This window comes from Giraffa tippelskirchi, chromosome 3 (assembly GCF_054371585.1).
Source record: "Giraffa tippelskirchi isolate mGirTip1 chromosome 3, T2T-mGirTip1v1.2.pri, whole genome shotgun sequence".
In the NCBI taxonomy this organism is placed as follows: Eukaryota; Metazoa; Chordata; class Mammalia; order Artiodactyla; family Giraffidae; genus Giraffa; species Giraffa tippelskirchi.
In genome coordinates, this window is record NC_137277.1 from 9696143 (window position 1) to 9717530 (window position 21388).

Genomic DNA, 21388 nt, shown 5'->3' on the forward strand with positions numbered 1-21388 from the left:
TCTCTACCACCAATCCTCAAAATTTAGTTTTTGTAAACCCCTGCTCTCATTTGAGAAACAAAGATCTTGTGTTCTGTCTCCAAGTCAGAATTAGAAAAATAATGTTCTAAATAAGAACATATAGCATGTGAGCCGGACGAGCCTTTCCGTCCACAGCCTTCCCCACCCCGAGGCACACACTCGCCTTCTCCCCACTCCCAGACCCCAGGGGAAGCTGTTCTGGATCCTTCCACAGCATAACCCGCCTGCAGGGTTCTTGACCTGCACGCAATGGCTGTGGAGGGCAGAGAGGGTACAACTGACATTCACATTCCTTTTCCCGTCTTCAGAGCCAAGCGATCTCTATGCACAAGGCTCAGCATAGAAGGCCCGCTTCAGGCCTCTCTATCTCCTACATAAGCCAATCGCAGGAAGACAGAAGTCAAATCTCAGAACAGTACCTCTTCTCCCATAAGCTTTATCAGATGAATATTTGAGCAATTCTTGGACCACATCGGATTCTCTCTCTCTGTCCCTGGATGCAAGTGGAGCCGGTCCCAGCCCTGCAATCAGAGGAACATTGACATACATTTAAATCACTGAGAAAATGATCACACACCTTTTATTTACAACAGCACTGCAGAACTTACTAATCACAAATTACTGAAAGAATGTGTAAAAGCGAGGTCTTTCTGCCTGCCTGTAGCAAGAGTTAATGATTTCTCTTCCTCGCCTATAGGGAACGGGCAACATGGAGCGGACGGAACTGGAGGGACGAGGCCCCTCTTTCTGTCGCCGCCACCACCACCGCCGCAGCTTGGTGGGGCAGCTCCCGTCTGCCCGCCCTGTCCTCAGAGAGCCTGGCCAGCAAGGAAGGAAATCTGCATAGACAGTACTAGCTGCCCTTCATCATGGCTCCAGAGACAACATCTGAGCTGGCCCTGGCCTCCGCCCGGCCCCCCAACCACCTCCAACCGCCAGAATAGACTCGCCATCCTAAACACAAGCCTCACCTCGTCTCTCCTGGCCGCCAACTTTGCAGTGACCTTGTGTCCTTCAGGCTCAGTGCTCTGAGCAGGAGAGCGTCCACTGTACACCCCCAGCCTGTTCCCACCAGCCCCACTGACTGCTCCTCAGCACAGCTTGGGCCCGGTGATCACGTGGAGCCACGTACAACCCTAGCTCTAGCTGATTCTCAGCCACCAATGCCCGTCCCCATTTTGGGACTGTGAGCAGGCACACACGGCGCAGGGTCTCCTTGCAGCCCCGGCGCCTCCAGCTTGGCCAGAGGGCTCACAAAACGATGCCATGGTCTGGTGACAGTCACTCTCTGCAGCCTTTTCTCCAATGATGCTCTGGCCGCCTGACGCGCCAGCCACTCCTCACTGCCTCGCAGTTAGTGCTTTGCCATGTAATTATCAAAACACCACGTTCTTTCATGGCTGTGTTTCTCTGGAGTCCGATACAAACTCCAGATCAATCCCCAGGGGCCAGTGTGCCCCCCAAAGCACTAACACAACAGCTGATCCCCTGAGATCTGGGCCCCTTCTGGAGGAGCTGAGGACCCTCTCCTCTGTCTTGTAACAGACACACTTCACCGGGAGAGCCCAGTGAGTCCCGTCAGCCAGAAAGAAAGACAAAACATGAAAGAGCTGCTTGGCAGGGGCCTCGACCTGGGTGGACCCACAGCACATGGAACCCCAGAAACAAGAGGCCGCGTGCTCGTCAGACAGGCTCGCAGCTCAGAGAGGCGGAGGCAGGTGAGCTTCTGAACTCAACGCTCCAGGTTCACGTGGCAGAGGACACCACCGGGCTGGGCGGCCCAGGAGTCATTCCAGTGGGAAGGTTCAGAAGGGAACAGCCCTGAATCAGAAGAAACGCTGGGCTCACAGGATGTGCTGATGTTTACGTGTGTCCTATGTTCTCCTGTGGGGTAGATCCGGCTGAAGGATCAGCCAGGTGAGGAGGCCCAGTGGGCAGACGGCTCGCACCAGGGCAGAGGTCTGCCCAGTGAACCGCATCTGCCTCTGGACACACATGGCAGGCTGGCTCCCACCTTCAGCCCCCTCCCTGCCCCGTGCACACCTGTGGGACCCCCGGGAGCCTGGCCATTCACAGCTGGCAGGGGCCTGCTCCCAGGGACAGCGGGGCCCCTCTGGCCTTCAGGCTCCTTCTCTTCTCCTTCTTGTCGTGGCTCTTGCTTCTTTTTTTTCTTTTTCTTTTTCCTCGGTGATGTTGCAACGGTCTCTGGCTGGACAACGTCCGAGGGAGCGCAGCTCCTGGGAAGTCAGAATGGACAGTCAGCTCCGAGCAAACCGAAGCCCAGACACCTCGAGAATTCTGCTGGTGTGTACCCGGCCCTGCAGAAGAGCCCCGGGAGACACCACCCGAACCCGACCAGGACAGAGTGCGCCAGCAATCCACGGGTGCAGCCCAGGAAAGCACACGAGCGCATTTTTAATCCTCACCGAGGCAAGTCCTACAAACTGGACAACAGGACCCTAGCCTAGCCCAGCCTGGGTCACGTGACCTCCCAGTCCACATAGTACTGGACAGATCTAGGACATGCCTCCACTCGCCAAACCCCGGGACACCTGACAACGTGGTCACGTCCCAGAGGTCCGGGCGCCTGTATTTCCAGACAGCACCCACCCGGAGCAGACTGTGTGAGTGAGTGGAGGTGCAGGGCCGCCTGGCTCCTCGCTCTCACCCGTGCCAAGGTGGGTCCCCGGGGAGGCAATCTTCTCCGTCACAGCTCTCCGGTCCCTTTCTCCTTCTCTTCCTACTGCTCATGTGGGGGCCATCGGTCATGCATCCTACGGGCCAGCCGTTCTCCAGGCGCTGGCCGCTCTCTGGCTGGTGTCTGCCGTCTTCCTCCGATTTGCCCACCAGTGGCTCCACCCGGCCCTCCTTCCTGCGCTCGGGGCTCCAGGGTGGCCCCGGTGTCTGCTCCTCCTGCGGGGGGGTGGCGTCCACATCCCCCGTGCGCTTCCTCTTCCTCTTCCTCCTCTTCCCAGGCAGGGCCGCCACGGCTGTGCAGGTCTCTGAGACGTGGCCCCCTTCCCTGCGAGCCTTCTTCCTTTTCTTACCAAGGCTCTGGGGGGGCTCGCTGGCCTCTGGCAGCTGGTATGGGGGGTCCCGGAAGGCCCCATTGACCTGAGGCAGGGGTGCAGAGGCGGGCGAGCAGCTCTGTGGGTCTGATGTCCCGAGAGGTTGGGGGCTCCTGGACAGTGATGGGGGACGGGGGCCGAAGGGGGGCTTCAGATGGCTGGAGGGCCTGGGAGCAGGTGAGACAGCCCTGTAGGGAGAGGTGGGCAGTGAGGACAGGCTGAGTTCTCCCGCCCTACCCTCCCTCGGGCCCCTCCCTCTCAGTTAAGGATTTTCAATGATTTTCCCCTGTAAACCTCAGATATGTATATGTTTCAGAGAAGTTAGAAAACACAGGCTAACAAGCAAATTCAAATCTCAAGATCAAAGTTCATAAAAATCACTACCTATTGCAGTTTCTTGTCACCTGGTAGTCCAAAGTACTTTTAAACTCCAGTGTTTTAAACTTTCAATACAAATGTGTTCAGAGGAAAGCTCCACCAAGCAATAAATGTCCAGCCTCCACAAGCATCACGTGTCTGAGCACAGGCAGTTAAGTCTTACAAGAAAGGCAGATATAAGCCTACCTGTCTTTTGCTATTACCTTCCTAGGATTTTCCTCTGAAACTTGGGGTTTATGAAGATCAGGGAGATAGACTTTCCAGCCAGCTATACAGCAAGACGAGCAAGGGGTAGGACTGGACAGGCGAGACTCTTGGCTCTCCTTCCTGTCAAATGTGTGTGTCGCTAACTTGTGTCTCTGTGTGTTTTTAGTGGCTAAGTCACGTCTGACTCTTCTGCGATCCCATGGACTGTAGCCCGCCAGGTTCCTCTGTCCATGGGATTGCCCAAGCCAGCATACCTGGAGTGGACTGCCATTTCCTTCTCCAGGGGATCTTCCTGACCCAGGGATCGAACCCAGGTCCCCTATTGGCAGGCAGATTCTTTACCACTGAGCCATCTGGGAAACCCTTCTGTCAACTATGCAACCATGGAAAAGCCAACTTTCCACCCTGAGCCACAATTTTCTCATCTGTGAATGAATGACAATAATGTCCACCTCCAAGGGTTATTAATTAAACAGAACTGTCTCATCGCTGTCTAAATCAGAACAAACTCTGATGGCCACACAAATTGCATTACGATGTCATGTTACTCTGCATTTTTTGGAATTAAAAAAAAAGTTGTACGTCAAAGAAACACAGGAAAAAAACTCAATGTATGTTGTGAACGTTTAAGGACCTTCCAAGTGCAAACCCCCCGTGCCAGCAGTGAGAGTGGCTGGGGCGGGGGTGGTGCTGGGGGGAAGGGAACAGCAGGGCCGAGTTCAGGGCCTTGAATGAGGGGGGCAGGGAGGGCATGATGGCGCCATGTGAATGCCGAACCACCTCATGGCTTTGCCTCGCCTGCTTTCCTTCTTTCCTCCCTCCCTCCCCAGCCGTCAAAGGCCTTGATAGCCTCTCACTCCTCAGACAGCCACTTATCAGTAACTCTGGGCCTTCTGCCCTCGACACCTGAAGGGACTCAAGCGTCCCTGTGCAGAGAGGGCTGGGAGGCAACAGCCCACAGCTCTGGAAGGGTGTCTACCCAGGATCCTGAAAAGCCCCCAGGAGCCCACTGGAGCCCACTGGGAATGCCCTGAGGGCCAGGGCGACAGACCCCACCTTGCCCCAAGGTAAGCCCAGGAGCGCTGCTCTTGCACGCGGGACTCTGAGCTCACATGGCGTCTGTCCAAACACCCACCACCTCCCAACCCCTGCCTTCCACTGTGGGGTCCTGTCTCGGTGCTGGGGATCCCCAGGGGATCAGTTCACAGCACGTCCATCACCAAATGCCCGTGGCAGATGGACAGGAGATGAAGACAGAGTCAAAAAAGAGCCAGGACCGTGGAGACCAAGCTGCCTGTGCCCCGCCGAAGCCCCCTGGGCAGGAGGATAGAGGAGACTTCTGTGCCGGCCCCACGGGGAGGAGCGCGGCCCTGCTTACCGGATTGCACTGACAGGCCAGGCGGCGGTGACGACGGGGTGAGTGGGTTTCCGGGGGTAGGTGAGGTCGGAGGATGGACAGAGGGCAGGTGGACGGAGGTCATTGCCGGTTGCCCTCCGCAGGGTGCTGGCCTGCAGTTATTGACATAAATAAAAACTTGGTGGTCTAAAAAAGGTTGCCGTGAGTGAGGAGGAAAATAAAAATAAAATTAAAAGAAAAGAAAAGAAAAAAGAGCCCAGAAGGGAAGATGAGAGGACAGAAGGAGAACCAAAAAAGGGAGCGTGAGGGGTGGGGGGGGGGGGTGATGATAGGAGAAGAATCAGAAGTGTTTTTGGTTAGAAACAAAAAGGAAAAAAGAAAGGAAGTTTAAACAAAAACTTCAGTACGACCATTACACCACAGAGCGTCAAGCTGCACACAGAGGTGCCAGCCAGCCTGTGTGTCCCCTCTGCTCGGAGCTCCCGGCCGGGGCCCATCCCCAAGGCTCTCTTAGGACGTCTGTCCACAGAAATGGAGGCCCATCGGCCACCAAGCCTCATCTGATCACACTGCTGCTGCCCCCGCCCGCGCCGGGACAGCCCTCCAACACTGGGGGGCACCCTCAGCCATTGTCCCACCGCCCTCCCCAAAGCTAAAATCAACCCCACTCTCTGGCCCCTACCAACACCCTTCCGGGTCGAGCCGCCCACACACCCACCTTCTTGGCAGAGAGGGCCAGCTTTTTGGCAGGAGGAGGAGACATGGTGTTGGCCGGCTCAGGGCTGTCGCCGCTCGGGACCGGGCACTTGGCCTTCACCGGCTCGGCGTCCTCTCGGGCCGGCAGCACCTTGGCGGGGCCGGCAGTGGTGGAGTGGGTTCCCTGAGAATTTCCGAGGGGGGCGGCTCCGCTCCGGGGGGTCTGGGGGGGCCTGCTGGTGGGGTGCTCGGGGCTGGAGCCCCCCCTCTCAGCGGTGGGGCCCTCGTCGCCTGCCTTGGGCCCAAGCCCATTAGGGGTCCCCACAGCTGGGGCCCGGGGTGAGGTAGAGACAGCGGTCCGGCCGTCCCAGGAGCCTGGCCTGCGACCCTCACTCCTGCTGCCACCTGGCACGCTGGCGCTGGGCGGAGGAGAGAAGTGCTGCAGGGAGGCCGGTTTCTTGACTTTCTTTTCAGGCCCATCCAGAATGGCTGGCGCGTGGGTGGGTGTCTTGCATTGTTTTGGGGAAGGGGACCCCAGGGCGGGCTTGGGAGGAGCATATCCATTCGGAGACTTCAGGTCTGACACGGAGCCATTTCTAGCAATGGGCACCCCAAGTTCTTCGGGGGCGTGTGGCTTCTTCATCGTCGCAGGGTCTGGTCTCTGAGAGGAGCAAAGCAGAGGATGTGGTCAAAGCCAGAGGGAGCGGGGCCGGCCCCCACAAGGAGGTACCAGGTGGGAGCTTTGGAGGAGCCACTCCAAACAAATTGTTTACACGGGCACACGATACAGACATCGCTACTTCTTTTCGGCAATTCCTGAGTTCTGCACAAATGGGTGTGCATCTGTATAATCATCTTGACTATGAAAGCAGCACGTTGTCATCAGGATTTGAGAAATACGAAAATAGTATAAAGGGAAAAAATTTACCAAGTTCCATCACCTAAACATAACCCTTGATTGATACGCTAGTGTCCTTCCCTGTGGGCTTCTCTGCTGACACAGGGGTGCCTCAGCTTCAACCACACGCCATATCACGTGCATACATGCTCAGGCCCTCAACAAAGGTCTTAATGTTTGATTAGCAGACAACTCAGTGTGTGAAGAGCTTATAAACTAGACTGGCTCCAGGTAGCCGTGAAATGACTGGGTGCTAAGTGCCCCATCCTTCTCCATAGCACCATTACACCCGGGTCTATACCACCCACACAATGAAATGCTCCCCGAGGCCTGCACTGGGGCTACTCATCGTGACCGGTCACCTCCTCCTCCCAACAGGTCAAAGTCCTACGCTTAGTAACTACTTGTCAATGAATAATCAAAAAACTGAATCTTCTCCTGTACTTAGTACCCCATACTCATTTTTTTTAGAAATGGAATGACTAGGCTATTAATATTTTCATAAATTAGGATGCATATTGCCACACTGAATTTACTATCCTCTTACCAGCAATGAGGTTTGCCCAAAATATTTGCTAACTTGATACCACTTTGAATCGTTAAGCACCTATATCCTTTGCACAGGCCCCAGAGTGACTTGAAGTCACTGAGGCCATTATTTCTTTATTAATTTTCCTCCTAAAGGGAGTACACCTTCCCACTGTGCTGCACAACCTGTTCAGCTGTTGAGGGTTTAAGTACCCGGGACCATACAACGTTATTTAAAGTAAAATGACTTCTGGGCAACTGCAGTGTATTTGGAAAGTTGCTTTCGTAACGAAAACACACACTGTCAGTGGAGTGGCCTTGCTAACCCAGCCTAACCCAGGATTACCCATGCTCACCCTCAGGCACCCCTGCACCCCTCACTGTTCCTCTGAGCTGTGACTGAGGCTTCTGGCTTTCCTGCTCTGGCCAGAGTGACCATCACCCTTGCAACTGGGTCACAGCTCATCACTGCTGTGTCAATTCCAATGCTTCTATTTCAGCTTCTCTTTTCTTGTATGTTGGCGGGGAAACAGATTTTCGTAAAAGACTAAAAGCCCTGCAGGCTGTGGAGGCCGTTGACAGTCTGGGTTTGGATTTGATCTTCAGACTGGGATCACAGAAGTTGTCAACAGAGATGGTTGTTATAGTTTTGAATTACGAATTATGTTGTAATAAAGGAAATTGCTATTTATCTTGGTAATAAAACTGAGTTAACTTTTTCTTAGTAGGAAATTTCCAATACAAAAAAACCTCCAAGGGATATTCCTTAATTATTAACGCTTTACCACATTAAGTTTCTTGCTCTCTCTCCCTGCATATACATATCAGGAACAGCAAGGTTTACATCGATCCTCTTAAACAAGTACCTTTCCGGTCACTGGGGAGGCTGCGGTCCCGTTGCTGACATTCTGTCGGACGTGGTCCGGAACCACTGCGGGGCGGCTGGAAAGGGAGGAGGCCGGCCTGGAGATGGAGCCCTCGGGACTCTTCTTAGAGCCTGGAATCCTGTCAAAGGCACAGAAGGAGGCAGGGACTGTCTTACTGAAGCTGCAGAGGCTTGACCCAGAGTGAGTGAGAGAAAGAATCAGAATACCAAAGTCAAGGTTACAATTTAATGGGGGGGCAAGCAGGGAGTTCCCTGGCGGCCCAGTGGTTAAGATTCTGGGCTTTCACAGTCATGGCCTAGGTTCAATCCCTGGTCTGGGAACTGAGTCCCTCACGTCGAGTGGCACAGCCAAAAAAAAGCGGTGGGGACCAAGCAAAGGCAGACCACGAGAACTTGCTACATAGCTCTGGACTCCACTCGATATAAGCAGAGAGCAAACTACTCGGGAGTGCTTCCAAAACTAGATTCTCAGTTTATCAGAAAGCCATCCCGAAGCAGAAGGCCACCCTTCACCACATCCTCATCCTCCAGGTGGGTGACCACCAGTCCCGGGAAAAGGCACCTCCTATGGCCTTCGCCCTCTGACGACCCACTTCCCTGGCCCCCACAGAGGACGGGGTGGGGGCGAGCTGATCCCGCCGGAGCGCAGCTACTCGGGGGCAATAAGGTGAAATGCCAGATGGCCTTCCCATGTACGTGCCAAGTCACCTCCACGTGGGGCAGAAGGATTCGCGCTCCGACCTTCCCTTGGGCTCTGGCTCTGACTCAGCAGCCAGCAGACGCGGTCTAAGCGTCCTTCCCGGTGGCCGCGCTCTATTACCCCTGACTGGCCGGAGGACAGCTCTTCCATCCTTCAGATTTCTCGGTTACTTTCATGCAGAAAAAGGCCAGGGAGGCCAGTCAGGGCGAGAGTGGAGGTGCAGGCTCTGGAGAAAGGGAGTGGGGTGGGGAGTCGGTTACCGCAGGTAGAAGAGGACGTAGGCCTGCTGGTTCAGAACCACCTTGATGTTGCTGGCGTGGACCAAGGAGTCATTCATCTGGTACCACTGTCCGTTGCTTGCCTGAAGCAGCAGAGGGTGAGGACGAAAACCAAATGATCAACACTTCTGTGATCCTTACTTTAAACAAGGGAAGGGACAAACCTTTTAACTGCCACATATATCTGAATTTGAGTTAGCAAATGCGGTTACGCAGTCACTTAGTCATGTCTGACTCTTGGTGACCCCAAGAACCGCAGCACGCCAGGCTTCCCTGTCCTTCACTGTTTCCTGGAGTTTGTTCAAACCTATGTCTATAAAGTTGGCAATGCCATCCAACCAACTCATCCTGTCACCCTATTCTCCTCTTGCCCTTAATCTTTCCCAGCATCAAGGTCTTTTCCAATGATTTCACTCGAAGATGCCAGATAGCTAACTCTGAATATGCCCCCTCAAGTGTGCTGGGCACCCCTTCCTTCCTGGCACCTCCGAAGATGCGAGCTTTCCATTTTGAAGTCTCTTTTGGCAGGTCTGCTTGGCACAGCCTCTCCCAACATCTGGCCTTCTGAGATTTCTTCAGGGGTCTAAGATCAGGGTACCGAAGGCAGCCCCCCTCTAGTGTCTCACTGCAAGGCCTTCAAAAGTGGGACCGATCCAAATGGGACAGGTCAGAAGGACGTCTTTGCACTCCACGAAGAAGCAGCGATAGGACCTGGACGTGACCATAAAACAAGGCCACTTCCCAGCGTATAACAAGGGCCCACGTGGAGTTGTGCAAACAGGCACCGCCAACCTGCCTCTCTCCACCTACCCCACCCCCTGCCGAGGCAGTGCACACACCACCCACCGAGGCAGCCAGACGCCGATACCGGAGCCACTGACCTTCACGTAGCAGTAATAGTGCCCGGCGTGGCAGCTGTAGCCTGAGTGGACGAGGACAGCGTACAGCCCGTACATGACAGGCTCACCACTGCTCTGGGACATGTACGGGCGGATGTTCAGGAACTCTGGGTAGCCCACATCCTGTTGGAAGAGCCAAGAACAGGCAATTACAATTCATCACTGAGAGTAAGGGTCAACTCGCCCTCCCCATCAGTGGGTCTTGAATTATGTGAGGCGACAGGCAGGAGCCTCCTCTGGTCAGATTTAAAAAGAAAGCAGAAAATGCATCCTTTTTAAGGGAGTTTCTCTGAGAAACCCTTATTGTCCTGTCAAGCGATTTACGGTCTCCTGTGTTGGCTGTACGCCCAGACTGGTTCTCTTGCTACCTGGAACCCACGTGCAGAAGGAGAAGAGCTGTTCCTTCTCCCTCCCGCCCCCAAGCAGAAGACTTTGAGGGGAGGGCAGGGGACAGGGCAGGGACCCAGGGCTTCATAAAAATAGATGCTGATCTTGTATGCCCAACTGCAATGGCAGGTCAAAATTTTAATGGATCAGAACAAAGGTCAAGCCAAAGTTTATTTCAGGAATGAACAATCTTTCATAAGAAAATACTATCAAAAATGAGCCTTGAATGACAGGGCCATAATGTACCACAATTACTGCCTGTGCTCATACAAACTTTTAAAAAAACATGAAGCACAATTTGCATGGAGTGAAAAACATAGCTCTTAGAAAAGTTTACAGTTTGCTGAGTTCTGACCCATCTCCACTGATGGTAACCCAGGCTCCATTCTAGAGACAGACAGGGACCCAGAACACCCCTTTCTGTTCAGTGAATGCCCCCATCTTGGGACCCCTGTTCCAAGTTCCACGGCCAGTGGTTACTGCTGCCTATTCTTGGGATTCGTATAGTCGGTGCCTGTTTGTGTCTGGCTTCTTTAGATCAACAGAATGTCATGCTATTCACCAACATGTCTTTTTTCATCTATTGACAATCTCAAAAATCTTAAAAGCAAATACATCCAGTAGGTTCAGGAGCCCCAGTCTAATCGTGCCAGACATGGGGCCAAAATCAAACAGACTAGTGTCTCTCAAACTGTGTTCTAATGGAAAACTGGTTCCAGGAGGTGTTATGGTGAAATGTGAGCTCCTCTGGGCAGAAGCAACGTGATCTCCTTCAGCACTGATCATCTCCCCTTGATTTGCTAGAGTCTCGCATGGCGTTGTGCAATGTAAACACGCAAGTGTCAGTAAAATGGAGGAATGAGTGACTCCCTCAACAACTGAATTTAGGAAATGCTTCATAATAAATTCCCCTGGGAGATTCAAAATGCAACACAGCTGAATAAAGGCTCTGAGAAGGCCTGCGATTAAAAACAACTGTTTTAGGGGCTTCCCTGGTGGCTCAGTGGTAAAGAATCTGCCTGCCAATGCAGGGGACATGGGTTCAATCCCTGGTCTTGGAAGATTCCACAGGCCACGGAGCAACTAAGCCCACGTGCCCCACCTATTGAGCCTGTGCTCTAGAGCCCGAGAATCTCAACTACTGAGTCCACATGCCACAACTTCTGAAGCCCAGGTGCCCTAGAGCCTGTGCTCCACAGCTAGAGAAGCCACTGCAATGAGAAGTCCAAGCACTGCAACTAAAGAAAAGCCCAAGCAGCAACAAGACACAGCATAGCCAAAATAAAAAAAAAAAAGAATTACTTTAACTTCGGTTGGCATTTCCCAAACTCAGCTGAACACAAAACATCTTCTTTCAGAGTACCATGCTACCGTCCTACAGAACAGCAGTTTGGGAAATGCTGACTTAAACAAGGCCCCCTACCACCACCAGTAAGGAGACCGAAGCTGAGACAAGCACCTTGCCTGAAATCACACAGCTAGGCTCTACCAACTGAGAACAGGTCTTCAGATCCTTATGAAACAAGGCATCTTCTATTGCACCACCACTATGCAGAAACTTTTTACTCTATACTCCACAAAGAAGCACAGCACGGAGCTGCAACTGCTCTGGGGACAAACAGGACATGGGAGATAGGAGCTACAGAGTGCAGCATTCATCACCTTGATTCTTAAGGCCACCTGGACCCTCCATTGCAGGAACACCCCAAGCACAGGCAGAGGTTGGGGGGAAAAAAAGGCGTCCTTGAACTTGACTCCCGAACAATCGTTTAGGAATTTTTGCAGAAATGCAGGCTCCTGGGCCCTGGTTTCCAGAGACTTGAATCTACTCTCTCTGAAACAGAGCCTGGAATCTGAATTTTAAAAAGTGCCCACCACGACGTCCAGGGCACTGGCTCGAGGGCTCACCTTGGTGATCTTCCCCCCACTGAAGTTGGCAAAGCGCTTGAGCGAGAGCGTCAGGACGTTGGACGTCCGGTGGATGGTGAACCGCTTGCTGGCTGGAACCTTCTTTTTGCATCTGCGAGGAACAGGAGAGGAAGAGCTATCGGCCTGTGCTCTGAGGACTGCTGTCCTCACACGAGGTTAGTGTCAGAACATTGGGACCTGCTTTTTTTTTTTTAATTTTTATTTATTTGGCTGCATCGGGTCTTAGTGGCAGCAAGTGGGATCTTTCATTGTGGTGCAACGATGCTCTAGTTGTGGCACAAGGGCTTAGTTGCCCCCAGGCATGTGGGAATCTTAGTTCCCCAACCAGGGATGGAATCCCCGTCCCGTGCACTGCAAGCCGGATTCTTAACCACTGGACCGGGAAGTCTCCTGGGACCTGCTCTTTAACAAGGAGTCTTCTTGAATGAGACTGTGCCCTCCGTACCCCTAAAAATCAAATCAACGCCAGTCAAGGAAAGGAAAGCAACAGCAGGACAAGGACTAGAGAAAAGGTGGAGATTCTAACACAAAAACGAAGTACTTTTCCCACCGGGAGACTAAGCCAGATGCATGGAAAAATAACGGGGCTAACACAGGAAAAAACAAATTCATGCAGATGTGGCCAAGAGATAAAGAGGCAGGCAGGAAATCACCGAAAGCAAAGCCAGAAGAAGAGGAAATGAAGGGGGAGAAGAGAGAGGCCAAAGTGAACAGCGTCTAGAGCTGAGGGGGGTGAACTGAGAGGGACAAAAAGCAGGGTTCTGGCACAGAATCATAAATCTACAAAAACACAGGGAGAGAAACTTTCTTTAGTGATTATGACTTTTAATGACCTGGATATAAGGTAACACACCCACACACCGAGACTATACAACCCTAAAGAGAAGAAGGGTTAGAGTCACGTCTGCTGAAATCAAAAAATGACCCGGATATAAGGTAACACACCCACAGAGACTGTACAGCCCTAAAGAGAAGAAGGTTAGAGTCACGTCTACTGAAATGGATAAATGCCAAGGACCACTCAAGTCCAAAACGGAAGCTGCAGAGCATGGCTCATCGAGGCGGCAGGACGGCCTCCACATGGAATCACCCCACTTCTGGGCCTCAGTTTTTCCTCCTGTGGCGTGGGGTAACAATAGGCCCTGCCTCACACGCACATGCACGTGAGCCCCTCAGAACAGAGACCAGCCCGGGGTAAGTGCCACACCAGCGGCAGCTAGGACAACCACAACTATCTCTTCATCTGTGCCGTTTCAAGGCTTTCAGTTTTAAGACATATGACACCACTCAAGAATGTGGATGGTGGTCAAGAGTCCCCTGGTGGCCCAGTGGTTAGGACTCGGTGCTGTCACTGCCGTGGCCTTAGCTCAAACCCTGCTCGGGGAACCGAGATCCCACAAGCCACAAGGCTTGGCCAAAAAGAGAGAGAATGTGGACGGCGGTCACTTCCGAGGGCGAAGGAGGGGACGGCAGCCGGGTCAGGTTAGGTGATGTGTTTTACCTTGCTGGCCGGCTTGATCTTTTTGGCCACAATCAAACCGAAACTTACTTTGCACACATATAGGCATTCTCTCCGCTCAGGACATCTGGTTTCACAAAAAGTTCCAGAGCACGCACGATGTTTGCAGCTTGCTGAGAAGGACAGAAACAGGGAGTACAGTGAACAGCGGAAGAAACAGGCTGACTCCAGAAATGCCTGATGTAAGGTCTTTTTCAGGCCGAGGCAGCAGACCATGGCACTTCACTTGTGTAAGAACCGGCCTGCTCGCTGCCGCCTTCTGGGAGTCCGAGCACCCACCACAGAGGCACCGGGGAGCCAGGCTGTCACCCCTTCTCAGTGGACGGGGATCACAGCCCCAGGGGTTTATCAAACCTCAGGCTGAGGTGAGTGCGGCCCCGGCGGCCTCAGAGCAGGGACAGGGGAAGGCGGCTCGGGAATGCGTGCCCTCTGTGTGGAAGCTGCCCACACCGCGCGGGCCTCCCTGCTCAAGCCCTGCACTCAGTGGGGTTGCTATTCACATCTGAAGGCACAAAACTGTCTGTTTGTTTAACCCCCTTTTTTTTGGAAAAAGAAAAAAAAGGAATACAGAGGAAGATGGCTAAGAGGAAACACACAAAAACGTAGGATTCCAGGAATCTCTTTCCTGATCTATTTGGATCACACGCCCTGATCAGTTTTCCTGTTTCGGGTTTTCTGTCCTCTGGCCTCCCCATCCTAACGCAAACGAACATTGATCAGCGTGAGGTGTGTACCCGGATTTCCAGCGCCACATCCAAGTAGGGGTCGTAGGTGTCTGAGACGCTCTTGCACATGGAGCACTTCACTGCGAGAGAACAAGCAGACGGCGGGGTGGGTGCAGGGCCCTGGGCCACCCCCCCCAGGTCCCCCGGGTTTGCAAGTCCGAGAACTGGAGGCACGCTCCCAGCTCACCAGCTCCCCAAGATCCCAGGATGGGAAGTGCTCAGGAGGAGACGAGGGCAAACCCCGAGGTGCCTGGCCGGCCTGGCCAGAGGTGCTCACCCCCACCCCAAGGGCAGCAGCCACGTCTGATTAACTGCGGAGCCCAAGGAAAAGCAACACCAGCGTGTCTACAGGCTCTGGACTCTGCTCCAAACCCCTTCCCAGGAAGGCTGCATGCGGGGCTGCGGGGCAGGCTTGAGGCCTCGGGGGCCTGGCGGGTTGGCCTGGGCACCAACATGAAGCGTTTCGGGTTAATACTCTAATCCCCAGCCAGAAGGGACTCAGGACGTTTCTCCACTTACCCCGAGATCGGAGGTAGCCTCCAAAAATCTGATGGACCAGGGTTGTAGCCTGCGTCTGACGATCCAACCTGGAGAAAGGCCACAGCCTTCAGGTGGAGGACAGGGGCCGAGAAACAGGCACCCCCGCCAGGCCCCGTCCCATCACCGGCTCAGCAGCGGCTCCGCCCGGAGCTCTCCCCCAGAGCAGCCACCTCACATGTGACGCCCTCCTACCCTCTCAGCAGGCAGCCTCGCCTCCCACTGGGAGCAAGAGGTCCGATGGATCGGCAGGCCATCCCCACCTCAGTGCCCCCCGCCTCCTGCTCCAGCTCTGCCCTCAGTCCTGCGTGGGCACCACGCTTTCTGCACGCATACTGCTAACCCTGCTCCTCTCTCCGCAGGCGGCCCCTTCCCGCCCCCTGCAGAGAGAGCCCGGGCACCCTGGTCTCAGCCTCCTGTCCAGGCCACGTGACTGTTCACAGCTGTGCTGCCCAGACGCTGAGCCTCGAGCTGGCTACGGAGTACAGCTCCAGAACACACGGGGGACCAACACAGGGTCAGCAGACTTTTACTCTGCAACGTCAGGGAACGAAAAATCAACTGCCATCATCTACTGTCACCAGCACTCACCAAAGGAGGTATGTCACAGGTCCAAAAACTGGCAAGGACATAACCTCAGACACATCCAGAACCTCTGGGTGGGATGCCCCCGGGTCAATGGGAGCCGTCAGGACAGGCGCCCCGAGGACCACACAGGGCCATACTCTCGGCCCAGCTAGGACGCAGCGGCAGCGCCGACATTCAACTACCCGGAGGCAGGACAGCAGAGCCAGATCGAGAAGCTATCCGAGGCACTGCCACCGAGCGTCCCAGCCGAGACTGAGGGCGTCGGGAGGAAACAGGAGGGACAAGGGGACCCAAGGCCTGTGCGGCACCTCCTGTAAGGGGAGGCTCCTGGGAGTCCCGGCAGCTGGATGTGGCTGGGGGGCAGCCCCCGGGGCAGAGAAGGCAGACAGGCTCCTTGGGGGGTGGGGGGGCAGGGCAAGGAGCAAAAGGGGGAAAAGGAGTGTCCTGAACAAGAAACAAAAAAAATACCAAGGCCACACGCCCCTTCTGAGTCTGGAGTGAGAGCCACCCACTCCAGCATGCGCTTCGCTGCGTGGCCAGAAGGGGGCGCCTGAAGTAAGAACCAGGCCAATCGCCAAATTTTTATTAGGAACCGAAAGCTAAGGCGCTTCCAGTACAAAATGAGAACCAGCCCCTGGGGGCAGCACGAAGCGGGAACAGTCAGCAACAAAACTCCGGGGTGAACTGAAGACCCCCAACAAGTGCATGGGGAGACGGAAGACCACCATGAACAAGCCTTGAAACATAACATGACCAAAAGGAGAGAAAGTTCACTTAGAGTTGCCCATGGGGGAGGGGCTGAGGGGCACGGGAACGGGGAGCGCGGGGGGTGGTGTGAGTGTGGCGGGGACAGCTGAGATGCGAGCCCACCAACAGCCCAGCACGCAGAAAGGGAACCGTACGGACAAATACATAAGCCAGAACCCAAGAAACACTCCTAGGAATTCAAGGGGAAAGGGATCTCTAACACCAGCAAACACAGGGCCAGCTTGTGTTCCCGAGGGGAGGGTCACCCCCCAGCCAGGGGGAGGTCACCGAAGACAGACGGCTTCACCGGGAGACAGGTCAGGTTCAACTCCAGTCTCATCCGCGTTTCCCAGCCTCACGGCTACAACTCAACTTAACCTTCCTGAAGGACGTTCCAGACATGACTCCTCAGCCGTACTTTCCGAGTCCAGGACTCAGTTCCATTCCAAGCCCAGGCAGCACTTCCTGCCTGCTTTCTCTCAACTGAACCCACAAACCCAGGAATGAAAAAACATCCTTGACAGCAGCTGTTTCACAAAAGGGAACACTGGTCTACACTCTCAAATTTGGGCGGAGTGAATCTCAAAAATCATCATCTCCTTACCCTCGAGTTTTCCCGCAGGCTTTTAAGTTCTTGCCTAAAGACATTATGCTTCCCACTGCCCCATCCTAGGGACTGAAATGACAAGGTGGTTTCAAAAAGATGGGGAGAGCCCGTCAGTAGTAGAAGGTCCTTGGAGACATCTATTAAAGCATGTCTCTCTGCGAGCTGCTGGGGCGGAGACGTCGCCACCCGACCTGCAGCAGGACAGGCCCTTTCTGGGGAAGCGGACCGCTCAGGGGCCCAGGGTGGACGTCCACAGACGCAGCCTGGGGGAGGGGAGCACGTACTTGGCACAGCCGCTCAGGCAGGCCTTCTGCATGGCATCAATGGTGTACCGCAGAAACTCGTGTGCGTCCTCCTGGTTCCCAAAGCGGAAGTGCCGGGCAATCTCTAAGGAGGGAAGGAAGAAGCGTCAGGCCAGCAGAGAAGAGCCCCCGCCTTCTCTCTGAACGTCCCATTCCCGCTGGTCTTGTGGCCATCTCTTAGCAGACCCAGGACCAAACCCAAGTGAGGAAACAGAGCCCTGCGTGACGCCCTATGTCCCAGGCACCTCCCTGACGGCAGTTATCTCCCCAGGAGACCCGCTACACGTAACAGAAAGCACGAATGGACGCCCAGCAGTAACGATATGAGCTCTGCTAATTCATTAAGCTGGCTTTCCAGGAGCCAATACAGACCATGGCAGATCACCACCATGTCGGCCCAATACAACATACACAGGCTTCAAAAAACCAATGCGCGGGCTTCCCTGGTGTCCAGTGGTTAAAAATCTGCCTGCCAATGCAGGGGACACAGGTTCAATTCCTGGTCCAGAAAGATCCCACATACCATGGGCAACTAAGCCCATGTGCTGCAACAACAGAGCCCGAGCTCTAGAGCCTGCAGGCCCCGACTACGGAGGCTCGTGTGCTCTAGAGCCCGTGTTCCGCAACGAGAGAAGCCACCGCAAGAAGCCCACGCACTGCAACTAGAGAAGCTCCCACTCACCACAACGTGAGAAAACCTGCAAGCAGCAACGAAGACCCAGTGCAGCCTAATAATACGTAAATACATAAAATAAAACAACAACAAAACTAAGGGCCCACCTCTGCCAAGTAAAACAGAAATCGGACTTTCACGGCACATGGACCCTGGTTCCTTGGATGTTGAGAAAAGGCCTTGAAGCACTTCCTCACCTACCTCCCCACCCAAAACACACGGCCCCTGGCCTGGCTGAACCCGCAGGATCTTGGGGGAAGGGCCGGGGGTGGGGGGTTCATCACCGGCTGGCATGGACTGCCCCATGTCCATCTGGCCCCAGGACCGGCTTTAGTCTGCTCCACTCTGTGCACGAGGCCTCCAGGCTCGCCCTCCCTCCCTCCCCTCAGCACCCCCCGGCAATGCCGCCCTCCCCAGGAGGAAGCCGCTCTTACTTCGCAGGTCCCGGATGAAGGACACTGGCTTGATGGCGTTGCCGCTGTTGGCGAAGGCCTGGATGATGTGGTTCTGCATGACGCACAGCATGCAGAAGCTGCCCTGGTGACCTGTGGGCATGGACAGGCGGTCACGGTAAGGCCCCTAAAGCTCCCAGGAGAGCTGACGACACAGCCTCCTGGCTGGCAGAGAGCAGAGCCCCCCAGCCCACCCAAGCCCTGCAAAGCTGGTGGCACCCAGGAACCCGTCTCTCCGTGAGACCCAGCCCAAGGAGTGTGAGCTGCCAAGCTCGGTTTAGAACAACGTGTCCTCTGACCAGCACATCGCATCACGTGGTCAATGGCAGAGAACATTTCGGGCTTCCCAACAGACACCCCCTTCACTTGCTCTTCAGCGTGGGAACCTCCGCTCTGCTGCCTCCAGGAGACATCAGGGCTCAGCCAGCTCCCGGGAGACCCCAGGCACCTGCTCCCCCAGTCTACCTGCCCCAGGGGACACCTACATGGGGATGGGACCGGTTGGCTGCTGGGCAGATGGTGCCCTCCAGGCTGGGCCAGCCCCCTGCTGGGGATAAACTATTTGTTCCCCAGGCATTAGGCTAGACAGTGCTACACTTCTCTCTGTGTGCGTGCTCAGTCGTGTCCGACTCTTTGCGACCCCATGGACTATAGCCCGCTCCTCTGTCCATGGGATTTCCCAGGCAAGAATACTGGAGTGGGTTGCCATTTCTTCCTCCAGAGGATCTTCCTGGCCCAGGGACTGAACCTGCGTCTCTTGTGTCTCCTTCACTGGCAGGCAGATTCTAGCTACACTTCTAATTACGAACTATCTTAAATACAAAGAGAAGAGCAAAGATGACACCCCATTTTAGGCAATTTTTAAGTCAATCACCAGTGTGATAGTTGAACTCCCCCTCACAACCCCGTTCCCCACGTTCTCTGTCCGTCCCTTGACCTCTGGCAGCAGGGACCCTCACCCTAACTGGGTCACCACTGTCCCCAGTCATGGATTCACCCTACTCCACATGTGGCACTCACCAGGATACTGCAGCTGCACGTTTAAGCTCGCTTTCTATAAACTGTAACCAGCCGCCCTTTAGTCCTCCCTCCAGACCACAGCTCATCCACACAGCCCCCTACTCACTCATGTTAACCCCTCCCTCTTCCTGCAGTCACAAACGCTGGGGTGAAAGGTCCCATACCCATCTCCTGTATGCGTGTGGGTTTCTCTAATGTATACACCTACAGATACACTTCTGGGTCCAAAGGCAAGCATATCTCTAGCTCTACAAGATACTGTCATCTCATATAGTGCATGACCTTCCCAAACAGATCCAACCGGGGATCAAACCTGGGCCCTTGGTAGTGAAAGCCCAGAATCCTAACCACTGGACTGCCAGGGAATTCCCCCAAATTTCCCATCTGCCTATGACTTCTGCTGCAGGAATATCATTTTCAACAAGGAGAGCGTAAGTTCCTCCTCTTGTCTCCTGCGTCACTGCTCTGGCCGGGACCAGCACATCAAACATGAAACACAAACGCACAAAGTGGCTGTCCTTGCTTCTCTCCTTACTTTAAAAATGTGCTTCTGGTATTTTCCTAACTGGAATGCTTTTTTGTAGTTTTTGCTAGATATCTTTTATAAACATTAGTAAAAATCCTTTCTGTTGCTACTTTGCTAAGAGGTTTTTTTAAATCATAATTTTTTGGGGTGGACATCTATTTTCAAGTGACCTTTCTCTCTTAATCTATTAATGAAGTGATAGCAACTAAGGTAGCAAGATTAGCAGTCATGTACGTAGAACTTGGGGCTCCCCTGGTGGCTAAAACGTTCAAGCATCTGCCTGCAATGCGGAAGACTGGGGTTCGATCCCTGGGTTGGAAAGATCCCCTGGAAAAGGAAATGGGCTATCTGCTCTAGTATTCTTGCCTGGAGAATCCCATGGACAGAGGAGCCTGGCAGGCTACAGTCCATGGGGTCGCAAAGAGTCGGACACGACTGAGGGACTAACATTTTCATGTAAAACTTACTGTGTGCCAAGGACTACCTGAAGCACTTTATGTAACTCACTTAAGTTTTATCAAAAACACTATGAAGCGATATTATTATTACTTTGCAGATGACAGACAGGTCAGGTAATTTTCAAGGACGTACGGCCACTGGGTGGCAGAAGCAGGATGTAAACCCAGCAGGCCGGCCTCTGGGCTGTTACTGCAGCTGCTCCCCTCGCTCCACAATTACACGTGGAGATTTCCTGACATCAGAACATCCCTGCGTTACTACGATGAACACAGCTGCTCACAGTGTTTACAAGACTACTGAATTTGCTGGTATTTTACCTAGAAGCTTTGCATATATATTCATGAACAAGATGGGACTATAATTTTTCTTTCTCGTATTGTGCTGGTTTAATTTTGTTACCCAAATCAAGAGAACCTCACTGAATGAGCTGGAAGTTTCTCTCTTTTTTTTTCCCTCTGGAAGAGGTTGCGAAGCATTGAAATGATCTGTTCCTTAAAAGTTTCAATAAAACTCACTCATCAACTGTCTCAGCCTGCTGTTTTCTTCATGGGAAAAAAAGTTAACCAATGATTTAATTTTGTTAATGGTTGAAAGGCTAGTCAGACTTTCTATTCTATTCTGTTTGGTGAAGTTATCTTTTCTTTCATCTTTAGTTTACTGGTATTCAATTTCCACTTTGGAGAACATTTTATGGTGCACATCAAATGGTGCTACTATAATAGATGTGATAACTGAATGTACATATTTTGGAGGTATTTTCCAAAAGCCCTTTTTTCTGTTTAGGTGATTATTTTCAGACCAGTTTAGAGACCATTACTTTACCTGGATTCTCTTTCACTGCACATCCTGCAGCCGGCACACCTCAAATTTAGGATCTATCATTCACTACATAGCATGAACCTGACTTGTAAATCTGACCCAGGCTAAAAATGGCAGTACCATGAGCACACAGGTTTGTCCAAATAAGAGAAAGTCTGGTCCTGAGGACCCATAGCGGCCCC

The 21388-nt window shown here is 53.5% G+C and overlaps 1 protein-coding gene across 2 annotated transcripts in view; it reads right to left on the reverse strand.

Annotated features, from left to right (window-relative positions):
* USP36 (ubiquitin specific peptidase 36) overlaps positions 1 to 21388 on the reverse strand; it is a 32613-nt gene that overhangs the window by 3133 nt on the left and 8092 nt on the right. Inside the window, exons 5-19 of one of the 2 annotated variants that reach the window (XR_014078488.1) lie at positions 18365 to 18475; positions 17240 to 17342; positions 14996 to 15063; positions 14486 to 14556; positions 13782 to 13864; positions 12212 to 12323; positions 9899 to 10039; positions 9000 to 9100; positions 8020 to 8158; positions 5750 to 6388; positions 5053 to 5183; positions 2690 to 3277; positions 2065 to 2258; positions 993 to 1922; positions 441 to 542 (exon numbers count right to left, since the gene is read on the reverse strand). Coding sequence is in view for 1 of the 2 variants with exons in the window: in XM_081575699.1 (XP_081431825.1) it covers positions 441 to 542; positions 2065 to 2258; positions 2690 to 3277; positions 5053 to 5183; positions 5750 to 6388; positions 8020 to 8158; positions 9000 to 9100; positions 9899 to 10039; positions 12212 to 12323; positions 13782 to 13864; positions 14486 to 14556; positions 14996 to 15063; positions 17240 to 17342; positions 18365 to 18475 (2583 nt within the window). In the remaining variant the exon portion in view is untranslated. The remainder of the gene's footprint in view (positions 1 to 440; positions 543 to 992; positions 1923 to 2064; positions 2259 to 2689; positions 3278 to 5052; positions 5184 to 5749; positions 6389 to 8019; positions 8159 to 8999; positions 9101 to 9898; positions 10040 to 12211; positions 12324 to 13781; positions 13865 to 14485; positions 14557 to 14995; positions 15064 to 17239; positions 17343 to 18364; positions 18476 to 21388) is intronic. The other variant, XM_081575699.1, reaches the window with a different exon arrangement.